Source organism: Dunckerocampus dactyliophorus, chromosome 3, assembly GCF_027744805.1.
Source record: "Dunckerocampus dactyliophorus isolate RoL2022-P2 chromosome 3, RoL_Ddac_1.1, whole genome shotgun sequence".
Lineage (NCBI taxonomy): Eukaryota > Metazoa > Chordata > Actinopteri > Syngnathiformes > Syngnathidae > Dunckerocampus > Dunckerocampus dactyliophorus.
The window spans coordinates 29,349,761-29,371,480 of NC_072821.1; the positions used below are offsets into that span (position 1 = coordinate 29,349,761).

The 21,720-nt window shown below is 40.0% G+C and overlaps 3 protein-coding genes across 6 annotated transcripts in view; 1 reads left to right on the forward strand and 2 right to left on the reverse strand.

The window, feature by feature from the left end:
- Positions 1 to 566, reverse strand: part of LOC129178187 (xylosyl- and glucuronyltransferase LARGE2s) — a 79,045-nt gene extending 78,479 nt beyond the window's left edge. The window contains exon 1 of one of the 2 annotated variants that reach the window (XM_054770171.1): positions 327 to 566. The gene's annotated coding sequence lies outside the window, so the exon portion shown is untranslated. The remainder of the gene's footprint in view (positions 1 to 326) is intronic. The other variant, XM_054770172.1, reaches the window with a different exon arrangement.
- si:ch211-71n6.4 (para-nitrobenzyl esterase) overlaps positions 1 to 21,720 on the forward strand; it is a 68,845-nt gene that overhangs the window by 40,502 nt on the left and 6,623 nt on the right. The window contains exons 1-8 of one of the 3 annotated variants that reach the window (XM_054770176.1): positions 2,543 to 2,686; positions 5,030 to 5,300; positions 10,971 to 11,391; positions 14,136 to 14,243; positions 15,726 to 15,922; positions 17,379 to 17,578; positions 17,664 to 17,722; positions 19,848 to 20,015. In XM_054770176.1, the coding sequence (XP_054626151.1) occupies positions 5,037 to 5,300; positions 10,971 to 11,391; positions 14,136 to 14,243; positions 15,726 to 15,922; positions 17,379 to 17,578; positions 17,664 to 17,722; positions 19,848 to 20,015 (1,417 nt within the window). In that variant the 5' untranslated portion in view covers positions 2,543 to 2,686; positions 5,030 to 5,036. Of the gene's footprint in view, positions 1 to 2,542; positions 2,687 to 3,808; positions 3,969 to 5,029; positions 5,301 to 10,970; positions 11,392 to 14,135; positions 14,244 to 15,725; positions 15,923 to 17,378; positions 17,579 to 17,663; positions 17,723 to 19,847; positions 20,016 to 21,720 lie in introns of those variants that run through there. The other 2 variants (XM_054770175.1, XM_054770177.1) reach the window with 2 other exon arrangements.
- Positions 20,359 to 21,720, reverse strand: part of LOC129178186 (serine/threonine-protein kinase BRSK2-like) — a 122,479-nt gene continuing 121,117 nt past the window's right edge. The window contains exon 19 of the mRNA XM_054770166.1: positions 20,359 to 20,443. Coding sequence (XP_054626141.1) covers positions 20,412 to 20,443 — 32 coding nt within the window. The 3' untranslated portion in view covers positions 20,359 to 20,411. The remainder of the gene's footprint in view (positions 20,444 to 21,720) is intronic.

Sequence of the window (21,720 nt, forward strand, 5' to 3'; positions counted from 1 at the left end):
GCTCTGGGAGGGGGGACGCCCCCCTACCACACCCTCGCCCTGGTCGGTCGCTTCGCTCCCTCGCAAAAGGTCCGTTCACTCAGATTTTTAACCCTCACGAAAAATATCTGGTTACGGGCCTGATCTGACACTACTATCAATCAGTCAATCAACTGGATCTGCCCACCCTTACTTTGAGTGACCCATACGCACAATCATAGTTTGCAGCACAGATGGGAACATTGTCATTGAAAAGCAGATGGAAATGTTTTTGTCAAGTCCAGAGAGACAGTAAAACAAATAGAGAAACACATAGATATAGAATAATAGATGAAAATCAGACTCACCTTTGTGTGTAGTAGTAAGCTGTTTAACCCCACGTTGTGGTTATTCCACATGAGCTCTCACTGAAAGTCAGGATGAAGACTCTTCAAGAACAGTATCTATTTAAGACGGAGGCTGCACTTTGTCTTCTTCAGGACATAGACACGTGTCTCCGTCATGCTGGTCCAAATCCACTTTTTCCACAAGACAAAGTCTTTGCTTCCATGTTCAGTCATCATGCCATGGCTGGTTAGCTATCCTGAAACATGAACACACAAAGCTTACCCTCCCACATAAACCTCAACCAATAGCAGACGCTGACTGCTTTTTCCCTCTCTCACTTACACACACACACACAGGCACACGCACACACACTGGAGCAGGAGTTGGATCTTGAGGAGCCGTTCCTTTCAAAGAGCCGTTTGAAAGACTGACTCATTTTCTGACTCTTTTTTTTTTTAAGTCAACCGAGGGTCGTTTATCAAGGAAACAATCACTGGTATAGCATGAGCCCCACTAAATGACAGTTGAGCTAAAAGCCCGAGCTGTCGACATTAGGCAACATAGGCAAATGCTAAGGGCACTATGGCCACCAGAGGGCGTAACAAAATGGGGAAAAAATTCACCTTTTTTATAACTATATTTTTAAAATGGAAAAGCTCACATGATTTCAAATCTAAAGCAATATTACTACACAGTAAACTACCAAATAAGCCACATGCACATATTTTTGCAGTTACGGTAATCCCTCTTTTATCGCACTTAGTTGGTTCCAGATACATGCATTTCCACGAAGTAAGATTTCTTATTTATAAATGGAATATTTTACAAACTTCTAAGTGTAGTTTTTTAACATTATTAGAGCCAAGACATGAAACAACAACCATATTGTCACCTTTACGCTCCTATCAACCACTATAGTAGACATAATAAGACAAAATAAGCCTTTTAAGACGTAACTAAGACTCGTGTGTGTTGCTGTAAATATGTTCCGGTACTGGGGGAGCTGAGTGGCGGTGGGCAGGAAGTGACATTGGGGCGTTTTAGATAGGCTTGAGTTACGGACGCAAGAGTAGCCCGTGTTAAGGATTAGTGTGCTTGTTGTGAGATCATTCAAACCTGCACTAACAGCCTGTTGTTCAAGCAATCAAGTCTGGTGCTAACATTACTGGCACCTAGTGACCAGTGTAGAATACTACATATCGTCACAACGTCTGAGTGCATCATCTGAATGCCTTATATTTGTATTTTACTTCATTTGCCATTTTTAGGCTTGAAAATGGTTTATTTAGACAAAAAATATGTAAAACGTTATTAAATAAGTATATTTTTTAAATTAATAATAGGCTGTAAAAAAAACACAAAACAGCAGGACTTATTAATATACTGTATTTTTGAAAACTGCAAAATTCAAAGCGCGAAGTGGCGAGGGATTACTGTACACGTATTTTATATAGCGTAGTTTTTTTATTTTGTTTTGTATACACTGTAAATGTAGCTTTTTAAAATGTATATTATTTTACATTATATAGTTTTTATTTATTTATTTATTTGTAATTTGTTAAGCATGTAAATTGTGTGATATTTTATTTTAGAAATGAAAGACAACAGTAAAACAATGTAATTTGATTTCTTTTGTAAGTGTATGTATGTAGGTAAGTTCAAGTGTATCGCTGGTGGAGGGGGGGTTGCCATACAAAATCTCGCCTAGTGTGCCACATTGGGGGTAGGGCGGGCTCTGCTTGTAATACTCACAAAACAACTCTACTGTCAAACTAGAGTATATAGAATATATAAATCTATATAAAACTAGAATAATAATTGTAGACCTGTAACTAATAAAAATTTACAAACTCCCTCAAAGTCGATGTAGTAAGGTATCTTTAATACCAAAATCACTTCCAAGAAAGATGGACACATGCACGAGTCAATTTTCCTTTCCTTTTTTATGGTGGAACACTCCCCTCTTGTGTTGTGTTTTTTAACATGCATACGCTGCCAAAAAAACAACAACAACAAAAACCAACTGCTCATTGCGTCATCGTCCTAATTTGAATAATTGATCCTGAACATTAAGGCGCGGTCAACACCCGGGCTTTAGTATTTCACAATAATTAACATTTTTGAGATGACTGTGTAAATGTGTGAGGGAAAGGGTTAAACTCATAAAAGGAAAGGCTGTCATGACAAGTCTTTACCTGGTGAGGGCAGTATAAAACACTACCCGTTTTTAATCCGACGGAAATGGAAAAGAAGAAGATGAAGTCTCCGACCCACCCTGTTGTGTACAGTAGTTCAGCCTCGACTTTGATTTTTTTATTTTTTTTACAAGTACGGAGTTTATGCTGACGGCCTGACTGCTGTTTTGAAGTAATTTTCAATGGTAAGCATGAAAAATGCAAACATATTGCCATCCTTTGTGAACTAAAGCGAAATTGAAAGATTGTGTGTAAATGTTGCTGTATTAACATATATTTTATTTTCATTTTATTGTCAGAGCATTTCCGCTAAATGGATTAACAGCAAACATGGACTATGTCTTTACATGACATATGTATTATTTAAGTGCTTGTAATGAAATTATACCACTTATATAATACGAACGCAACGTGTTTATGTGGAGTGTACCTTCCGAAAGTGCAACTCCAGCAAACTAACACAGAAGTAAATTCGTCTTTGGCTTTATTAGTTTAGTTTAAAAAACATCTTTTGACAGTAAGTAAACATGTGTGCAGATTTACTACACCAAAACTTTGTTTTCTTTTTTTGTCTGACATATTTTCACTGCTTTACTTTGTAGTCCGCAAGAAATGACATACTTCCCCTTAACTAATATTCACAATACAATCAGTACATTGTCTGGCCAGTGTCATATCCGTAATGCAGGGTTTAACATTTTTTAACGTTTTTTTTTCCACTTTTAATTGTATTTTTTTTACAATGAGTGACATGTATAATGTCATTAATGCGGTTTTTCCAGTTATTAATGCAGCTGTGGAACGTGGCTCAATGCAGAAATAAACATCAAAAGTGGAAAAAGAGAGCAAAAAGGCATAACTAGAAAAAGCTAGAATGTTGAATTTTTATTATAAATTGTTTTAATAAAAAAGTTTTCATTATAAATCTAAATTCTAAATATCAAAGGACAGCTGGATAGCCCTTTTTGTAATTGTAATTTTAGTAAAATTGATTAAAAAATGTTGTTACGTCTGGTTCTCATGGACCAATTCTCGTGCATCGCCTCCTCTTGTGAGTTTGGTGTGTAGTTTATTTTTTTTTTATTTAACCAGATAAAAACCCATTGAGATCAGGATCTCTTTTACAAGGGTGACCTGGCCAAGAGGTCAGCAGCACACGTCACAAGTGATAAATGTACAAATCTAGGAGGTGACAATAAACAATGTATATGAACACACATACTTTGTAGGTAAGTGCAGGTGATTTGTGATAAATACATAAAAGCTATTTAAAACAAAGACACTGTTCTGTGGTCTCACGCTCTTTGTCCAACAGCAAGGACCGAAAGGCTCCAAAAGGGATGAGTTCTGAGAGCTTTAGTTCAGCCTGTAAAAAATTCCACGCTGTGGGGGCTGCAAAACAGAACGCTTTCTTCCCCACTTCAGTTCTCACACGAGGAACGGCGAGATGGAGGATGTCACAAGATCGTAAGGCATACTGACTTCCAGTTCTCTGGAGTAAAGTACTTTGATATGTTGGGCCTAAGCCAAGCAGAGCCTTATAAATCAGGATCAGCCAATGTGTGTACCTATTCGCACTTAAAGAGGGCAGTCCTGATTTTACATATAAGTCACAGTGATGTGTAAGACGGCCATCACCAGTGACAAACCTCAAGGCACTGTGATAGACGGTGTTTAAAGATTGGAGACACTTGAGAGGAGCACCCATATACAGCACATCTCCGTAGTCGATCAGAGGGAGAAATGTAGCTGAAACAAGCAGTTTCAGTGACACCCCGAGTAATTAATGCCATTTTTTTTTTACATTTTATTGATGATTCCTCTAGTAGTAGAGACATGTCATTAATGCAGTTTTTGTTACATTTTATTGTTTTTCACAGCTAGTGACGTGTAATGTAATGCCATAAGTGCAGTTTTTATGACATTTTATTGACTTTCTTTTACAACTAGTGACATGTACAAAGCCATTAATGCAGTTTTTAAAATGTTATTTATGGTTATTTACAACTAGTAAGATGTACAACGCGACTAATGCATTTTTTATTTTAATGAGGTGTTTTTTACAAGTAGTGACGTGTATAATGTCATGAATGCAGTTTTTCTTGCATTTTATTGGTGTTTTTTAAAGTTAGTGACATTATTTTACATTTTATTGATTTTTTTATAACTAATGTCATTAAGATTGTTTTACATTTTATTGATTTTTTGCATGCATCTTTTGCTACATTTTATTAATGTTTTTTTTCAATTTGTGACAATTTTTTTCAATTAGATATCTAATGTCATTAATGCATTTTGTTACATTTTATATAGTATGTAATATTATTGTAATAATACAATAATAACAAATACTTTGGCTTCTTTCTGCCTTTGTTGAACTTGACGTTGGAGCTCCAAGTACTTTGATTTTCCCCGTCTTGTTATTTTACATGAAAAGAAAAGGCAGTCGAAGCTGTTGATGATGACGACATAGATGCATGCCAGGAATGAAAGCTATTCCAGATGCGTTTTGCTGTATTTTGCCCCAGATTGAAGATGAGTGAGGACGCATACGAGGTGCCAGAAAGGACAGAATACCGCTACCTGGTGCAAGAGGAAGATGAAGAAGAAGTGCAGTATGTACGACACAGACACTACATCAGTCCCTTCTTGGTGCTGTCCAGACGCTGCATCGTCCTCATCTGCCTTGGGGTGCTGACTCTACTGGTGCTGGCCACCTACCTGGGCTATGTGGCCCAAACACTTCCACCTGGCCTGGCGCAAGTCACAACTGACTGTGGTGACTACAGAGGAAGCCATGTGAGTTTTTAACTCCTCATTGATCTATTTTCAATCAGAAATGCCATCATAAATCTGCACCATCAACCTTTATACACAGTTATACAAACCCCTCGTATTTGCCATTCAGTGCTGGCGACCCGGCAAATGTGTTGTTTTGGTCAAAAATTATTTGTAACATTTTTTAATTTTCTCAGAAAATAGGCATTTTTTTTCCCAGAGAAAACACCCTAAGTCTGTAATTATTCATAAATATGTGATAACACAAGTCCAGTCCAGGGTGTACCCCGTCTCTCGCCCTAAATCAGCTGAGATAGGCTCCAGCATACCCCGGCGACCCTCGTGAGGAAAGGCGGGATGGATGGATAATACAAGCTGAATATATAGCATGCATGTACCACTGACCATTTTAATTTCTTTGTGCTTCACTGATGTTTTTTCCTCAAGCGTTGAGATTGAACACTTTGTTGAGCTGTCCTTGAACACTAAAGTGAAACTTACACGGTACGTACAGTAATTCCTCGTTTATTGCGGTTAATTGGTTCCAGACCAGACCGTGACAAGTGAATTGCTTACCCTTTATTGTAAACATTATCAGATCGCTGTAGACCAGAAATAACACGCCTATAGTCTTATTACCTAATATAGGAGACATAAAAAGAGAAAATAAGACATAATATAGACTTACACATGTTAGCATTGGGAGAGTTTCTTGTTGTTCCTTTCTACTTGTGGTTTGTGTACGGTGTACTTCTTACGGTGGCTATTGTGTCATCAATGTGACATTACTCACAACTAGTGACCAGTGTAGAATAACACATATCATCACAATGCCACTTAATGCGTCTTCTCAATGCCTTATGTTTGTATTTTACTTAATTTAGCCATTTTTATGCTTGAAAATACTTCATTTAGGCAAAAAAATGTGTGAAATTTGATTAAGTATGCACATTTTTGAGTAATAGACAGTAATCAACCACAAAACAGTAATGATTTATTCAATAATATACTTTTTGAAAAACTGATTGAGTGAGGCGGCGAAATTGGAAGCGCAAAGTGGCGAGGGATTACTGTACATAACTTCTATACCGTAATTCCAATTCCTTCTGTTCATGGATCATTTTACATTATGAGTCATTAGTGGTGAGTAGCTATACTTTTTATACATTCGCATATTTAGGTCTAAACCTGGATTGTGTGTGAATGACTGATGGAAATTGAAGAGAGAAGGGCAGGGTTCTGGAGCTGAGTCTATTAATTCCAACAGTCACTTTTATGGCAAATGTTGGCATGAGATCAAAGGAGAAGGTCAACATCAAGCTCATGGAAGGGTTTGGAGGTGGAGGAGCGAGCCAGCATAGTGTACAGTAGTGCAGCAGCATAAACTAGAGTGTGAAAAATACATTTTTACGGACGTCACAATTATTTGTTATTCGCAGGGGTTACTAGTGAATCCGTGAGCGGTCTCGGAATGTAACCACCGTGAATAACCAGGATCTCCTGTAATCATGACTGCAGTTACACAATTCCTGCTGAATAATGTGCTATGACGTTTTAATTGATGTCCTCTTTGTGTTGGTTTAACACTGGTTCTCGATTATTTTCTGTCATGCCACCACTGGGGGACAGAAATGTTTTTGTGCAGTGAAGTATACAGGTGTATTCAAGAGTCATATTGTATGCTGGGTATGACAAATTCATACATGTTGGCAGGTCTGCACTAATGTGGAAAGTCCTCCCTGCCTCTCACGCCCCCCACTCCTCCCAAATGTGCGGATACGTCAGGGTTTACCCTGGAAAAAAAATAATTGAAGCTGTGGTGGTGGGCTGCATGGGAGGCAGACTGCCACTGCTGTATTGTGCCGCTGCTGCGTCGCTGTGGCAAGAATAAAAAAAATTAAAAAATTACTTTACTGTCAGTAATAATGTCAACATTAGGGTTGTTTTCACAGGCTTGAACAACAAATGCATGAATTAACTTTGAATCCTTTCTCTCTGCCTTTTCTTCCGCTCCTAATCTGTCAAGTGCCAAGAGGGCAGACAGGTGATTTTGGTGCATGTTTTTCAAAATAAAGTGTAGTGAAATGTTTTTATGATATATGATAGATATTTTATTTCAAATGAATTGTAAATTAATTGTAATTCCATCCATCCATTCTCTATACCACTTTTCCTCTTTAGGGTCGCGGGGTCATGCTGGAGCCTATCCCAGCTGACTTTGGGCGACAGGTGGGGTACAACCTGGACTGGTCGCTTAATTGTAATTGTAATATGTAAATAATAGGCTATAAATAATAGGCTATACATGTTGCTATATAGCACAGGGGTGCGCACACTTTTTCAACCTGTGGGCTACTTTTTCCCAAAGATCTACCTCCTATAAACATAGAGAATATAATTTTTTTTAAATTGTATTTATAAATATGAGTATTTATGTACATTGTACATTTATGTGCAAAAGACAATGCAACCGAAGTCAAGGCAACATATTAAAATGCTTTCAACAATGGGCACATTTTCCAATTCATCGTGAAATAGTAGTTTAACAAACAAACTTGGAAACACATTTCTATAGTAGAGTTAATGACGTGAAGCACAGCCATGAAACAATTGACTTTTTCTCGAGTATCCGCTACAAGTGAATGGATAACTTTTGTTACAGATATAGGCATCTTACTGCTGAGTTTATCCGTAATCGGAAGAATAAAGACGAAAGATGCATTATCCGTGTGCGGCTGCCGACATATGTTCTCCACTTTCTTTATGCCGCTGCCACGGCACAAGAGCGAATCAGGAGGGGGATTAATGTCAGCTGACGGTTATGATGTAGGTGACGTGCCACCAACACTACCTTTGCGCTCGCCGTAATGGGCACCCTTGATATAGAATATATGTCCATTCATACACTGTATTACTTCAATCACATACAGTACTAGCACTCTTTTCTATTTGTCATGAGAATAAGTTGAATATGGATTCTTTGCATAGAAATCACTTTTTCCATGTGGTTGTGTATGCAGTAGCAGTCACTGTGTCATGATAGAAAACATTGTCCTGGTAATGATGTAGTTATCTATTAACCTTTAACTGTACAAGCACATTGTGCAGGAAAAGAAGAAAACGCTCACGTTTCCAAAAGCGTGAAGCATGAAGACTTGTTGATTGACAGCTTGTTGCTGACCTGGATTCCATTATGGGTGTGGAGGAATGTGACGGTAATTGGAGGTTGGGCTACTTTTAAACCAAGGGAGATGACGCAGTCTCACAAAAACATAGAACTGGAAGAAACTGTAATGAAAGGGTATCTGTGGGATCTTCATGCTGGAGCTTATCCCAGCTAACTTCGGGTGAGAGGCGGGGTACATCCTGGACTGGTTGCCAGCCAATCGCAGGGCACATATAGAAAAAACAACCATTCATACTCATGTTCATAACTATGGGCAATTGAGAGTCTCCAATTAAGCTTAAATGCATATTTATGGAACGTGGGAGGAAGCAGGAGTACCCGGAGAAAACCCACACTCGCACAGTAAGAACATGCAAACTTCACATAAAGATGCCCAAACTGAGATTCAAACCCAGATCGTCCAAATCTCCTGACTGTGTGGCCAACATGCTAACGACCTGCTGGATCTTAAAAAGTCTAATTTAAGGCCTTAAAATGTCTAAAATTCCCTTAAAATCTCATAGAATGTCTTAAAATACGATTTTGAAAGGTCTTAAAATTGTTTACATGTTGCAGTTATCCCTTGCCACTTGACTCTCAATTTTCTATCAGTGTTTTTAAAAATATATGTATTATTTATTACAGTATTTATGATACGTAGGCATTTTCTGTGTTTTTTCACATCTTACCATTTTCAGTGATGTTGGGCTGAACAGGACGTGACGTAATGAAGACGTATATTTGACGTAACAGCCAGTGGACGACCCATGTTTCAAACGCCATGCGAGACTCAACAGTGTTCTTCAAAGCATTGTTAGTTTGAACAAGAAAGAGTAACACACTTCACCTTCCACTGAAACAATAGCCCCCCAAAGTGTATTGATTAGAAAAAATAGTTCAGCTGAAAATTGGATCGTAACGAATCTCATGGGCACTACTCCATATTTCTGATTTTCAATCAGTGTCACTTTCGCTATTGTCTGAATTTTGACAAAAAAAAGAGAAATAACCTGAAAATAATCTGAAGTTCACATTGGGTGTCAATGCAGACATCCGCTCATTTGCATATAGTTTTCCTCATTTAAATTTGATTGTGTACGGACTACGCTGTTTACGTTAACGAGGCGTTTGGTGAATTTGTATTTGTATGTGTATTGAGTATTTAAGTGGTGACAATATGTGGTGAACTGTGATTTTTATGCTCTTTTGCTGTGCTTTGGTCTTCAACATCATAGAAATAATCAGTGCAATGCAACTAATGTTACACGTGAACATAATAATTATAAATAATTATGGAAACAGAGGCACATAACGTACAGAAGTCAATTAGGAAATGAATTCGATACGAGGCTTGTTACTTAGTACGAGGTGAAAGGCAGAATAGAAAATACATGTAAGCCTGTGCAGTGTTGAAGAAAGTCATACACATAAGTGTCAATCTGCGTCACACGTGGTGTGTTCAAGGTCCGCCGAACAAAGTGGACACCATGCCTGAAGAAGACACATTCTAAAATAGTCAGTTCATCCAGTCAACAAACAAATGACAGGCTCGTACAGCTCAAAAAACACACTAATTAGTCACAGCACCACATAAGAAGGCCAACTCTCATTTAAATCTCCAAGATGAAACACTTTTAACGTCGTTATCAAACGTAATTATTTGTTCATCGAATGAACAACTTCATGCTGTCACCTTTCTTCTGCACTGTACTACCCATTTGGCTGTTTACATGAGCCGTTCGAGCGCAATACGTAAATCTTAGTGTTCGGCGCTAATGTAGTCAAGCCATTTTTTATTTTTATTCACATACCCGCTATGGCAATCTGCGTACCGCCAAGGTACTTTGGTGTCCCTCTGAACAGAACTGTTCATTGAGGGTTAAAAGTGTGCTGTAATTTTTTATGATTCTGGGGGTATTGTTTTGTGACTGATACATGTCACAGACATGTAGCAACTGTTTTTATGACACTTTTCCACAGCATAAAAGTGTTTGTTTTTCACACTTTTGTAAGACTCTACGTAGTTAAGATGTTAAATAACCGGATTAAAAAAAAGGGACCTCAGGAAATCAAAAATTAACACACCTTATATGCTAAAATAAAACAAAATGCCACTAGACGTTTTATTTTTAAGGCCAAAGTGTCAGACAGATTCTTCTGGACAAATTTGCCAACCATCAGTCAATCTTTAAAAACAACTTAGCTGTTACTTGGTATACTAGTCAAGTAAAGGCTTAATTATATAAGAATAAACTACCTATTGTTGGAAATTGCCATAACAACGCACAAGCACTGCTCTCCAAAATAAACACTTGTCTCCAGCCACGAATATGTGACAATATGCTAAAAATAGTCTTAAAAATAACAAAGACCTCGGGCGCACACAACTTAGCATAGTAGGAAAGTTTGTGTAAATGTACGCATACCTGAGATTAAGTTTGAAAACTGTTTGCAGTAAATGGAGTATTTGTATTCTAAAACTCCCAATGACTGTAATTAATTTGCTTTAAACTTCATTTTCACAGAAAAATGGAGCCTACTCCTTTAAGGGCATTCCATATGCTGCTCCACCAGTTGGTAATCTTCGCTGGGCACCTCCAGCTGACCCGGTGTGTACGGACAGAGTCACCGATGCCAGCCGTTTCCGCAGCATGTGTCCTCAGGTGCGGCCTTTGTCAAGTACAGGCAAGCTGATGGGCCAAGAGGATTGCCTCTTCGTCAACGTGTGGACGCCAACGCTGCGGGCCAACTCAAAGTTGCCAGTCATGGTCTGGATCCATGGGGGATACCTCCACATGTTGAGTGGTGGAGAACATGGTTACTCACCCACAGAGAAGCTTGCAGCAGAAACAGAGATGGTTTATGTCAGCTTTAACTACAGACTCAATGCATTTGGCTTCATGGCACTGGAGATACTTCGGGAAGGTTCCCTCAAGAACACCTCAGGTCAGTTTGAATGATGTGCTTCTGATTCAACGCTTGGCAGATGTGCATGGTTTGTTCCACCAGTTGGCTTTAGATTAAGAGACAGAGTAGAAGAACACAGGATAGATAAAGAGGGAGAACAGGATGGAAGGGTTAAGCGATTGTCGTAAGGATGAGAAAGTAATATGTGTAACAATAATTTTATCAATAATTTTATCTATGAAGATAACAACAGTGATGCCGGTACGTTCCCAACATCCCTTACTATCACAAGAAGCAGCACATTCAGATCATGGAGTGGCCTAGCCAGTCTCCGGACCTTAATACGATAGAACAACTGTGGAGGGAGCTGAAATTTTGAGCTGCCAACAACAGCCTCAAAACTTGAACGATTTGGAGAGTATATGTAAATTGGAGTGGACCAAAATCCCTCCAGAGATGTGGTGAAACGTGTGGTCTCTGTGCTTGCCAGTAAGGTTTTCTGCAAACTAAAAACAACTTTCATCCAACTACTAAACCACCTTTTAGGACTGCAACTAACGATTATTTTCGTAGCCAATTAATCTGAAGCTTGTTGTTTCAATTAATCGAGTAATTTGTTAGGCCCCAGACAGGGGTCGGCATCCCCCGCCTCCGAAGCCGCATGTGGTTTCTTCAGCCTCCCAGTTGTGGCTCCCTTCGCTGACCTGGTTGATTTTTTATTTTTTTTTCCCACCGAAGTGGACAAAATGTGCATTTTCAAAAAGAGTTTGAAATATCTGACTCACCTCAAGTCCATGAATGCATCTAGACTGTTCTGGCTGCTGATTGGATGGGCAAAGGAAGGGGGAGGGGGCTAGTGTGTGCAGTGCGACGTGAAGAAGACGTCTCGTGAGTGTGCTACCGCCGTGGTAAGATGTCCATAACCATGAATATGTTCCTAAAAAGGAATATGGAAGAAAATAGAAAGCTTAATTCTGAATGTACAGTATATATTGCTTTGCCTTCACTGACAATGATGTTGGCTTACCCAACTATGTGCTTGATATGTGATGAGAAATTAGCAAACAACAAAAAAATGTAACATTGAAAGACATTTTCAAAATAAGCACTCAGCACCCAACTGCAGATGGGTGTAAGAGATCGATTTCCAAACTACTACGGAAAGTTGAGAAGAACAAATATACTTTCAATCAATGGATGAACGCTCCAAACTCAATTACAGTTGGTATTTTCATGGTTGCACATGAGATTGTAAGGAGGGGGAAGCCATTCACAGACAGGAAATACATGAAAGAATTATTCACAGAAAAATCAATATTAAAGAAATAGCTCTCCTGCAAAGACTGTCAACGACAGGACCAATAGAATGGCAACAAAACTTATTAGTAGGAAAAGTGATGACATTAATTCAGAGCAAACATATTCAATTGTGATGAGTCAAGTGATGTAAACGGTACTGAGCAGACAACACTGATATGTGAACTCTGATGGGGTTTTTATGTTCAAGTTGGCTACATTTTGTTTTAATTTTAATAAATACAGAAACAACTCAAAAAGGCCTGAAGAGTTCAGTGTTTAAACTATTTAAAATTAGGTCTACACATGCACTCTGCACTTCTGTTAGTTGAATTCCGTTGTTGAAACAGATAAAATTAAAAAAAAAAAAGTTTATAAGCTGTGTAATGTTTTGCGACTCCAGACATTTTTTTTTACTACTGGAAGAGGAGGCAAAATGGCTTCTTTGATGGTTAAGGTTGCAGACTTCTGCCCACGACGGACCAAATCAATATGAACCAAATAGTTAGTGGGTTGGTCCACAACATATCAGAAAAAACATATGTCGGTCACTGTTTTCCAAAGTCGCGGCTGATGTGTGTGAATATCTTTTGCCAAAAACACAAAGGTCTGCTTTCACAGGTGACTAAGGAAGTTAAAAAACTATTTACATTTGAGAGGATGAAATTAGAGGATATTTACATTTTTAAATAAAAAACGATCAATCGAATACCAGAATAGTTGTGGATTAATTTGATAATCGGCTAATCATTGATTAATCGATTAATTGTTGCAGCTATACCACCTTTTGGACTGGCATCACATTTTTCCCAATTTTCTTCCTGATATTCTGTCAGTGTTAAAATACCAAAAAGTATGGACTGTTCAAGCCTCTGAAAGGGGGTAAACACAAAATCAGAAAATACTTTTTTGTGTGAATACGTAAGAGTTAGTAAGATACATGGGCAACACATGGATGTGAACAAGGAGAGATGGACAGGGAATATTGAGCATCAAGGGAGATCCCTGGCAGTCTCGACCCATGTCGGCATAACTAAGAGATGACTCAAGATTATGCCTGAGTCAACCTTAAACATAAACTTTATCAAAAAGGTAAGTTTTAAGTCTACTCGTCAATAGACAGAGTGTTTCTGCCTCCCGGACTGAAGAAGGATGAATGTTCGAAAAGGGAGCAGCTGAAGGCTCAACGCATTCTATTAAAAAGTCTTGAAGTAAATGAACAGAGAGCTTCAAATCTAACCCATGCTTAGCTCGAGAATTTAGTATACCGAAGTTCAGTGCTTCTCAAATAGTGGGGCCTGTCCCCCTGGGAGTGCCATTCCAACATGTATGCATTTTGTTACGCATTTTGCCCCATGAATATGCTTCTGCCACTGGTATTGTTCAAGCTGAAATTTGGTGGTTTTAGGAGATAACTTGGAAACTGTTTTGGTTTGAGTTTGAGAACATGAGAGAAACTGTAAGTAATTGCCCTCCTTTTCCTGTAGGAAACTATGGCTTCATGGACCAGATTGCTGCTCTAAAGTGGGTCCAAAGAAACATCCACGTGTTTGGAGGAGACCCTGGGAAAGTCACCATCTTTGGACACAGTTCAGGTATAAAAACAATAAATGATAGGTTGTATGTTGCTACTAAATATACAGTGCATCACGCAAGAGCTACTTCAGACTTGTAGAAGCTATCAGTGCCATCTTCACAAGCTACCACAAGGCCTACGTCCAGGATGTCTAGCTGTGTCTAACAAAAACAGCAGCACCACAACTTGGCAACACCTAGAGGTGGGCTTTATTCCAGGTGATAGGAGTACAACTACAAACAGGCCTGCAGATTTTGCACATTTGGATCTTAATGAGGTTTTAAGTAAAGCTACAATATGCAAAAGCAAAAAGGGGGAGTGAGACAGAAAGCACTTTGAAAAGTAATTTCTTGAAAACAATAATTAAACTGAAATAGGCTGTTTATCAACTGATCAAAAGTTTAAGACCATCGCTCAAAAAATAACAAAAAACTGTCCAAACCAGAACAAAAAAATGTTCTCAGTAGGACTCAGTAATGAGTAGCTCCATCGTTCTTGTTAATCACTTAAAAAATTGGTCTGGGCATGCTTGATGCGAGTGTTTCCAGGAGGCTAGTGGGAACATTGCTCCAAGTGGTGAAGATGGCTTCACGAAGGGCATCAACTGTCTGGAACTGATGGCCATTTTTATAAACTTACCTTGCCATCCATCCCCAGATGTTCTCTATGGGATTTAAATGAGGGGAACATGCAGGATGGTCCAAAAGAGTGATGTTATTCTCCCTGAAGAAGTCCTTGGTCAAGTGAGCATTGTGAGCTGCTGCGTTGTCCTGTTGACAAACCCAGCTGTTACCACACAGACGAGGGCCCTCAGTCATGAGGGATGCCCGCTGCAACATCTGCATCCGTTTGACGACCCTGCACCACCTGAAGCTCCAGTGTTCCACTGAATGAAAAAGCACCCCAGATCATGATGGACGCTGCAGTCGGCAACAGTAAGGGCCTTAATTTGGGTCAAAGACCGCCCTGTCTCTTGATGGACAGCCAATCATTACCTGTGGCTCAGCGCAGGTGTGATCAAAGCAACTCCAGCTCAGTGACGTGAGATGCGTGACAAGGCTGCAAGGATGATGCAAGGGATGCATTGGGAGGACGTAGAGAAATTAAAGATCTCTTAGAAGAAGTTATGGCCCGAATATAATCGGGCGGAACGTATGCGGAACAGAGTCTGCAGAGGTCCCCATGCAGAAGTAGTGGGGCTCGGCGGCAAACTAGATTGTCGATAGATAGAAGTTTTGTCAGGTCTTTTGGAAATATTGAAAGTACTTTTCAGCATCAATACTTACGTCCTTCACCAGCATCGCATGCTCCCCTTCTTCACATTTAATGGCCATACATACCACCGACCGACCCCAGCACCAAAATGTTGTGCCGTATTGGAATCCGGCTAGGTGCAAGCTTGGCTCAGGTAGAAGGACAACCGTGCCGAAGTTTGTTTTTGACTAATTTCTTTCAAGAACACAGCAATGTATGACACACCTTTCTGTCTTTTGTCTGCAAGGTGGCACATCTGTGTGGACCCTGATGATGTCCCCACTTGCAAAGGGTCTTTTCCAGGCGGCCGTGGATATGAGTGGCTCGTACATCTACAACGCGACGCTGCAACAAGCTGAGTCCGACAATCTGGTTTTCCTGAAGAACACAGGCTGCAAAGACCTCCGGTGCCTCAGACGTCTATCTGTTAAACAGATATTACAGGTAGCAACATTTTGGATTGTCTTATTTTAGCAGGTGGAGTAATATGAGCATCCAGCTTGTTTGTGTTTATTTTAAAGTACTCATTGTATGCGACATAAATATATTTAAAAAAAAGAGGCAATTTATTTGGAATATGAAGATATAAAATAAGGTCATAAATAGCTCTGCAATTAAAACAAAATCACAATCTTGATACACAGAAACATGCAGTCTAATTTGTTTCATACCTGCAATGTTTAGATGGCCAGTGGGGTGGCCGGAGAGTGACCAGTGACTGGCCACCATGTAGCTCTGCCTCTGTGCAGCAGCACGGTGTATTCATTTCCATGCCACACTACAAATTGCACATACACAGTAATTTCGGGCCAAAATTAAAATATTTGGCACCATCGGATTTTAATTAAATTACATCTTCAGATAGATACAGTATTAAAGTGAATTTACAGTATATTCTACATTCCTTGTCTTGTCCTGAAGCTCCGATCCATGAGTTTGAAAGGCTTAAAGTTGGATTAACATTCAAAGCCGGTGTATGAGTCGAGGTGGTCCGACACTCAGTATAAATCCGATGCGTAATTGAAGAGGAAAAGTAATCTACCTAACAAACATGTATACGAAAGAAAGTACACCCGATATCATATGAAAAAGCAGAATTTTCAAGGATGTCCCCACAGACTGTCTTAATCGAGAGCGCACAAACAATGTCCTATTCCTATTAGTGAGGATAAGCGACATATCCAGAAAATGGATGGATGGCAGGAGCAAGCTAGTTTGTTACTAGCCACCTACATTTGTTTGCATGCTTGAGAGGTGGTTTGATGATATCTTTTGCATGCCAGCAAATACAGGAGCCCATAGACGTCTATACAGCATCATGTTTGTTACCTGCTTTCATTATAGAGAAAAAATATACCAATACCAATATTGCCCGATATTATCGGACATCCCTAATTGTAATTGATGTGGAACTGATGGGGGTAGGAGGAACTGTGAATTGTACTATGTGATGTTTTCCAATGTAACTTGTATGCATGTTCAAAAAAATGTTACCATTTACAGCAGGGGTGTCAAACTCATGCCCTGGAGGGCCGAGACACTGCAGGTTTTCTTTCCAGCCAGTCACTAAAGCAGGTGATTTTAATGATCAACACCTTCAGTTTGAGGGAAGGAGCTCATCAATTAAATCACCTGCTGAAGAAACTGGTTGGAGAGAAAACCTGCAGCGTCTCAGCCCTCCAGGGCACGAGTTTGACACGTGATTTACAGTATCTCATGATTGAGGACTGAAGTTGATCCATGAACGTCCACTCACAGTAGTTATCATGTATCATGTTTGGATGTGTACAAATGTAGAGATACTTTGACTGCTGCTTGTTGCTATCATTGTGGATTGTGTTGAAGTGTGAAATGCTTCTCTTAAAGATATACTGTAAATCTGCTGCTTACCATTTATTAGGCTGTCCCATGGCAGCAGTACCCTTCATGGGCTGCAGATGAAATGACTGACCTTCCCACCAAAGGGCACTTCTTTGGGCCTGTTGCAGTGGTGGACGGATATGTCCTGGAAGCGTCACCCTTTGAGACATGGGAGAAGAAAGGAGACTATAATGATGTCCCCTTTGTCATAGGGACCACAGAGCAGGAGGTGGACTTCAGGTGACATTTTACCCCATTCACGTGCATTATTTACAGCTCAGTGCTCTCATTGATCTAACTCCTGAGTCCTCTGTTTCTTCTGCAGCCCTCCAGCTGAAAACATCTCCATGTGGACATGGGATGACTACAGCTGGTTTGTGACAGGTAATGACGCCCACAGGGCTGCTGGTTAGCTTGAGTATGTGGTTGGTAGCTAATTAGAAGCAGGACTAACCAATCAGAGAAGATAGCAATCTCACGTGGTTTGTGGTAATGCATTTTGATTCATGTGGATTTTATTTATTTATTACATAAAAGAAACTGGACCTGAACTTTTACTTGACTGGCCTTTCTTTGCAGCGCATAACACAAGCATAGACCGCATTCACTGATTTTAGATATTAAAGATAGCAAGCAATATTACTGACAGTATTATTTGTATGCAATTAACTGTTATTGCATACTTTTTATTCTTAATGCTATTTACTGTTATGTTGTATTTATGTTGATCATTTGACGGATGATGTATTTTAATGACAACCTGCTGAGTAAAAACTTGACAAGGGAGTCAAAATTGTATTTTTTGCAGTGTTCAATCTGTCACGGGCTGGCACGTGGCCGTTAACAGGATTCCAAAATGCAGAGTGGACGACAACTTCCGTATGCAAAAATATATTTATTAATACAATACAATATAATATATGTGACAGTCCAATAACAAAAAGCGCTGAGTACATCCACGGGAAAAAGGTATAACAAAAAGTCACTGCACTAACAGGAAAAAAACAAAACACAAGAATGTCCAACTACAGATACAAAGCACAAAAACTAAGGCTCGCAAAGCATTAGCAAAGGCTAAACAGAGAAAAATACTAACAAAAAAATGACTGTGGCAAAAAGTGCAGACAGGAACAAAGCATGGGTACTTACAATTTGGGAGTTTGACCAGAAGCTACAGAGAAACATGGGAAGCCATCTACTTGTTCAAAAAATTTTGTGCAACAGCACATCAATAATGACTTCCACTGCAAAGCATTTTACAGGATGCAATTACACTTCATATCAGAAACTCTCAATAAAGCCATTTTCCTGTCAGGCTTTTGTGTTTGTTTTTTTGCTTATATTTCACAGTGTTCAATCAGCGCCACATCATAAAAAAACATGTCAAAAGATAACTAGAATGTTAAGTGCGTGAAAAAAAAGTGGCAAATAAAAATTGCACTCACCCAAATATATGTCAGGATAACAACCATGATGATTGGACACCGCATGATTTGTAGATATCAATACATAATTAACCTAATGACGTTTTATACACTTCATATCAGAAATCGTGATACACTAAGTCCCCAACCAACGAACACAATTGGTTCCAGACAACCGTTCTTAAGTCGAATTGTTCTTATGTCGAAAAAAATGTAATATTACCAATGATATAGGTACTACATGTACGTGTATACATTTATACATATACAGGTATGCGTATGTATGTAAATATGAGTTTGGATGCAGTAGTAATATTAAACGAGGATAATTAATGAAAAAACAATAATAAAAATGATATAATAATACGTAATGATAAATGTTATTTACCTTTGAAGAGGAATGGTCGAGCATACGTCATTGGTAGTAATGGTGGAGGAGGAGTTATTGAAAAAAAGGACAAATCGTCGTCGTCGTTAGACTCTTCTAAAAGAGGTAGTGTTCTGTGGGTGGTGTAGAATTAAACAGGCCTATTAACTCTTCATAAACTTGAATCACACGCTCTGTCCGGGTTGTATCATACAGCTACAATTTAGCTTTCTCTCTCCTCTTCCTGTTCTCGACCTGTTGGTCCCATTAGCAGTGTCACAGTGCCCTCTACTGGTCAAACATGTAGCAGTATAAATAATGGAGTTATAGCAATACAAGGCAAAATACATGAAAAAATAGACCAGTCGGCTTGTGTTCGTATCTCCGAAGGTTCGCATGTCGGATGTTCGTAAGTTGGGGACTTAGTGTATTCCTGTTAGGGTTTTATTTTCCAATATCTAGGATGAACTCATCAATCAAGAAAAGATAAAAGGTCATCCAAGTTTCATTCATTCATTACTTGTACGTCAATAATGGAACAAACATGGAATTTCCATTTCACCTACCACTGACTATTTCACAGTATACAAACAGTAAAATAGAAGATCCTGGTAAACATCTCTGCAAGTTCAGAGAATGTGTCATATGCAAGTAATAATGTAAAGTTAGGGGAAAGACTGACATGTGTGTTGTAATTTGTGGTTGTGTCTTCTCTCAGAAAAACTGAAGACTTTTAGTGACGATCTTCCCAAAGATGCTCTCGATCTGTATCCACGCTCAGACCCCTGCCCCACCAGAGACCGCTGTCCAGAGAGAGCTTACACGACCATGGTTTCTGACATCAGATTCACCTGTCCCAATCATGATCGAGCCCAGAGGGCTGCAGGTAACTTTTGTGTCTCTGCTTTGACCTTCAGGCTTGTCAGACAGCTAACAACTTCTAACAGGTCAAACAAGTAAACATGAATAAATATATGCATGCTTTTTTTCGACCGTACGGTTGCCGAGTTATTAGCGTGTTGGCCACATAGTCAGAAGATCGGGAAGGTCTGGGTTTGAATCTCCGCTTGGGCATCTCTGTGGAGTTTGCATGTTCTCTCCATGCGTGCGTGGGTTTTCTCCAGGTACTCCGGTTTCCTCCTACATTCCAAAAACAAACATGTTCGGTTAATTGGTGACTCTAAATTGTCCATAGATATGAATGTGAGTGTGAATGCTTGTTTGTGTGCCCTGCGATTGGCTGGTGACCAGTCCAAGGGTGTACCCCACCTCTAGCCCGAAGTCAGCTGGGATAGGCTCCAGCACAATGGCGACCTAGTGAGGACAAGCGGCATCGAAAATGGATAAATGGGTGCTTTTTTTCAGAGCAAGGGTAGTACAGCATAACAGTTTATTCAATCTCATTACTGAATTGCCAAGTCAGCTTTCTGCTTTTTTTGTGCTGTTTACAATAGATCTCCAATTTTCGCAGGGGTTGTTATCCAGGACCACCAGCGAATGTCGGAAAAAAAGAAAAAAAAGTCGAAATGTAGAAAAGTAATTACTACGCACATAAAAATGCCCAACCAGTTATTAGGTTTAGTGGGCAATCATTTTTTCACACAGGGCTGTGTAGATTTGGATTTTTTTTTCTCTCTTAATAATAAAAAGTCCATCCTCTTTCCTCCGCTTATCCGGATCCGAGTCACGGGGGCAGCAGTCTCAGTAGGGCAGCCCAGACTTCCAGGTCCCCGGCCACCTCTTCCAGCTCCACCGGGAGGACACCAAGACGTTCCCAAGCCAGCTGTGAGACATAATCCCTCCAGCGTGTCCAAGGTCTGCCCTGGGGCCTTCTCCCGGCTGGGCAAGCCCGGAACACCTCACCTCACTGAGAGGCATCCGGACTAGATGCCCGAGCCTCCTCAACCGGCTCCTCTCGATGTGAAAGAGCAGCGGCTCTACTCTGAGCCTCTCCCGGATGACTGAGCTCCTCACCCTATGTTAGAGTGAGTCCAGCCACCAAATGGAGGAAACTCATTTCAGCCGCTTGTATCGGCGATCTCGTTCTTTCGGTCACGTCTCAAAGCTCATGACCATAGGTGAGAGTGGGAACACAGATCGACTGGTAAATTGAGAGCTTTTACTTCTGGCTGAGCTCACTCTTCACCACGACAGTCCGGTACAACGACCGCATTACTGCAGACGCCGCACCGATCCGCCTATCGACCTCACGCGCCAACGTTCCCTCACTGTTGAACAAGACCCTGGGAGCAATCCACCCTTTTCTGATTGAGAACTATTGCCTCGGATTTGGAGGTGCTGAGTCTCATCCCCGAAGCTTCACACTCAGATGCAAACCACCCCAGGAAACGCTGAAAGTTAAAGCCCAATGAGGCCATCAGGACCACATCGTCTGCAAATAACAGACACGGGATCTTAAGGCCCCCGAACTGGATCCCCTTGACGCCTTGGCTGCGCCTAGAAATTCTGTCCATGAAAATTATGAACAGAATCGGTGACAAAGGGCAGCCTTGGCAGAGGCCAACGTTCACCGGGAACAGGCTCGACTTACTGCTGGCAATGCAAACCAGGCTCCTGCTCCGGTCTTATGC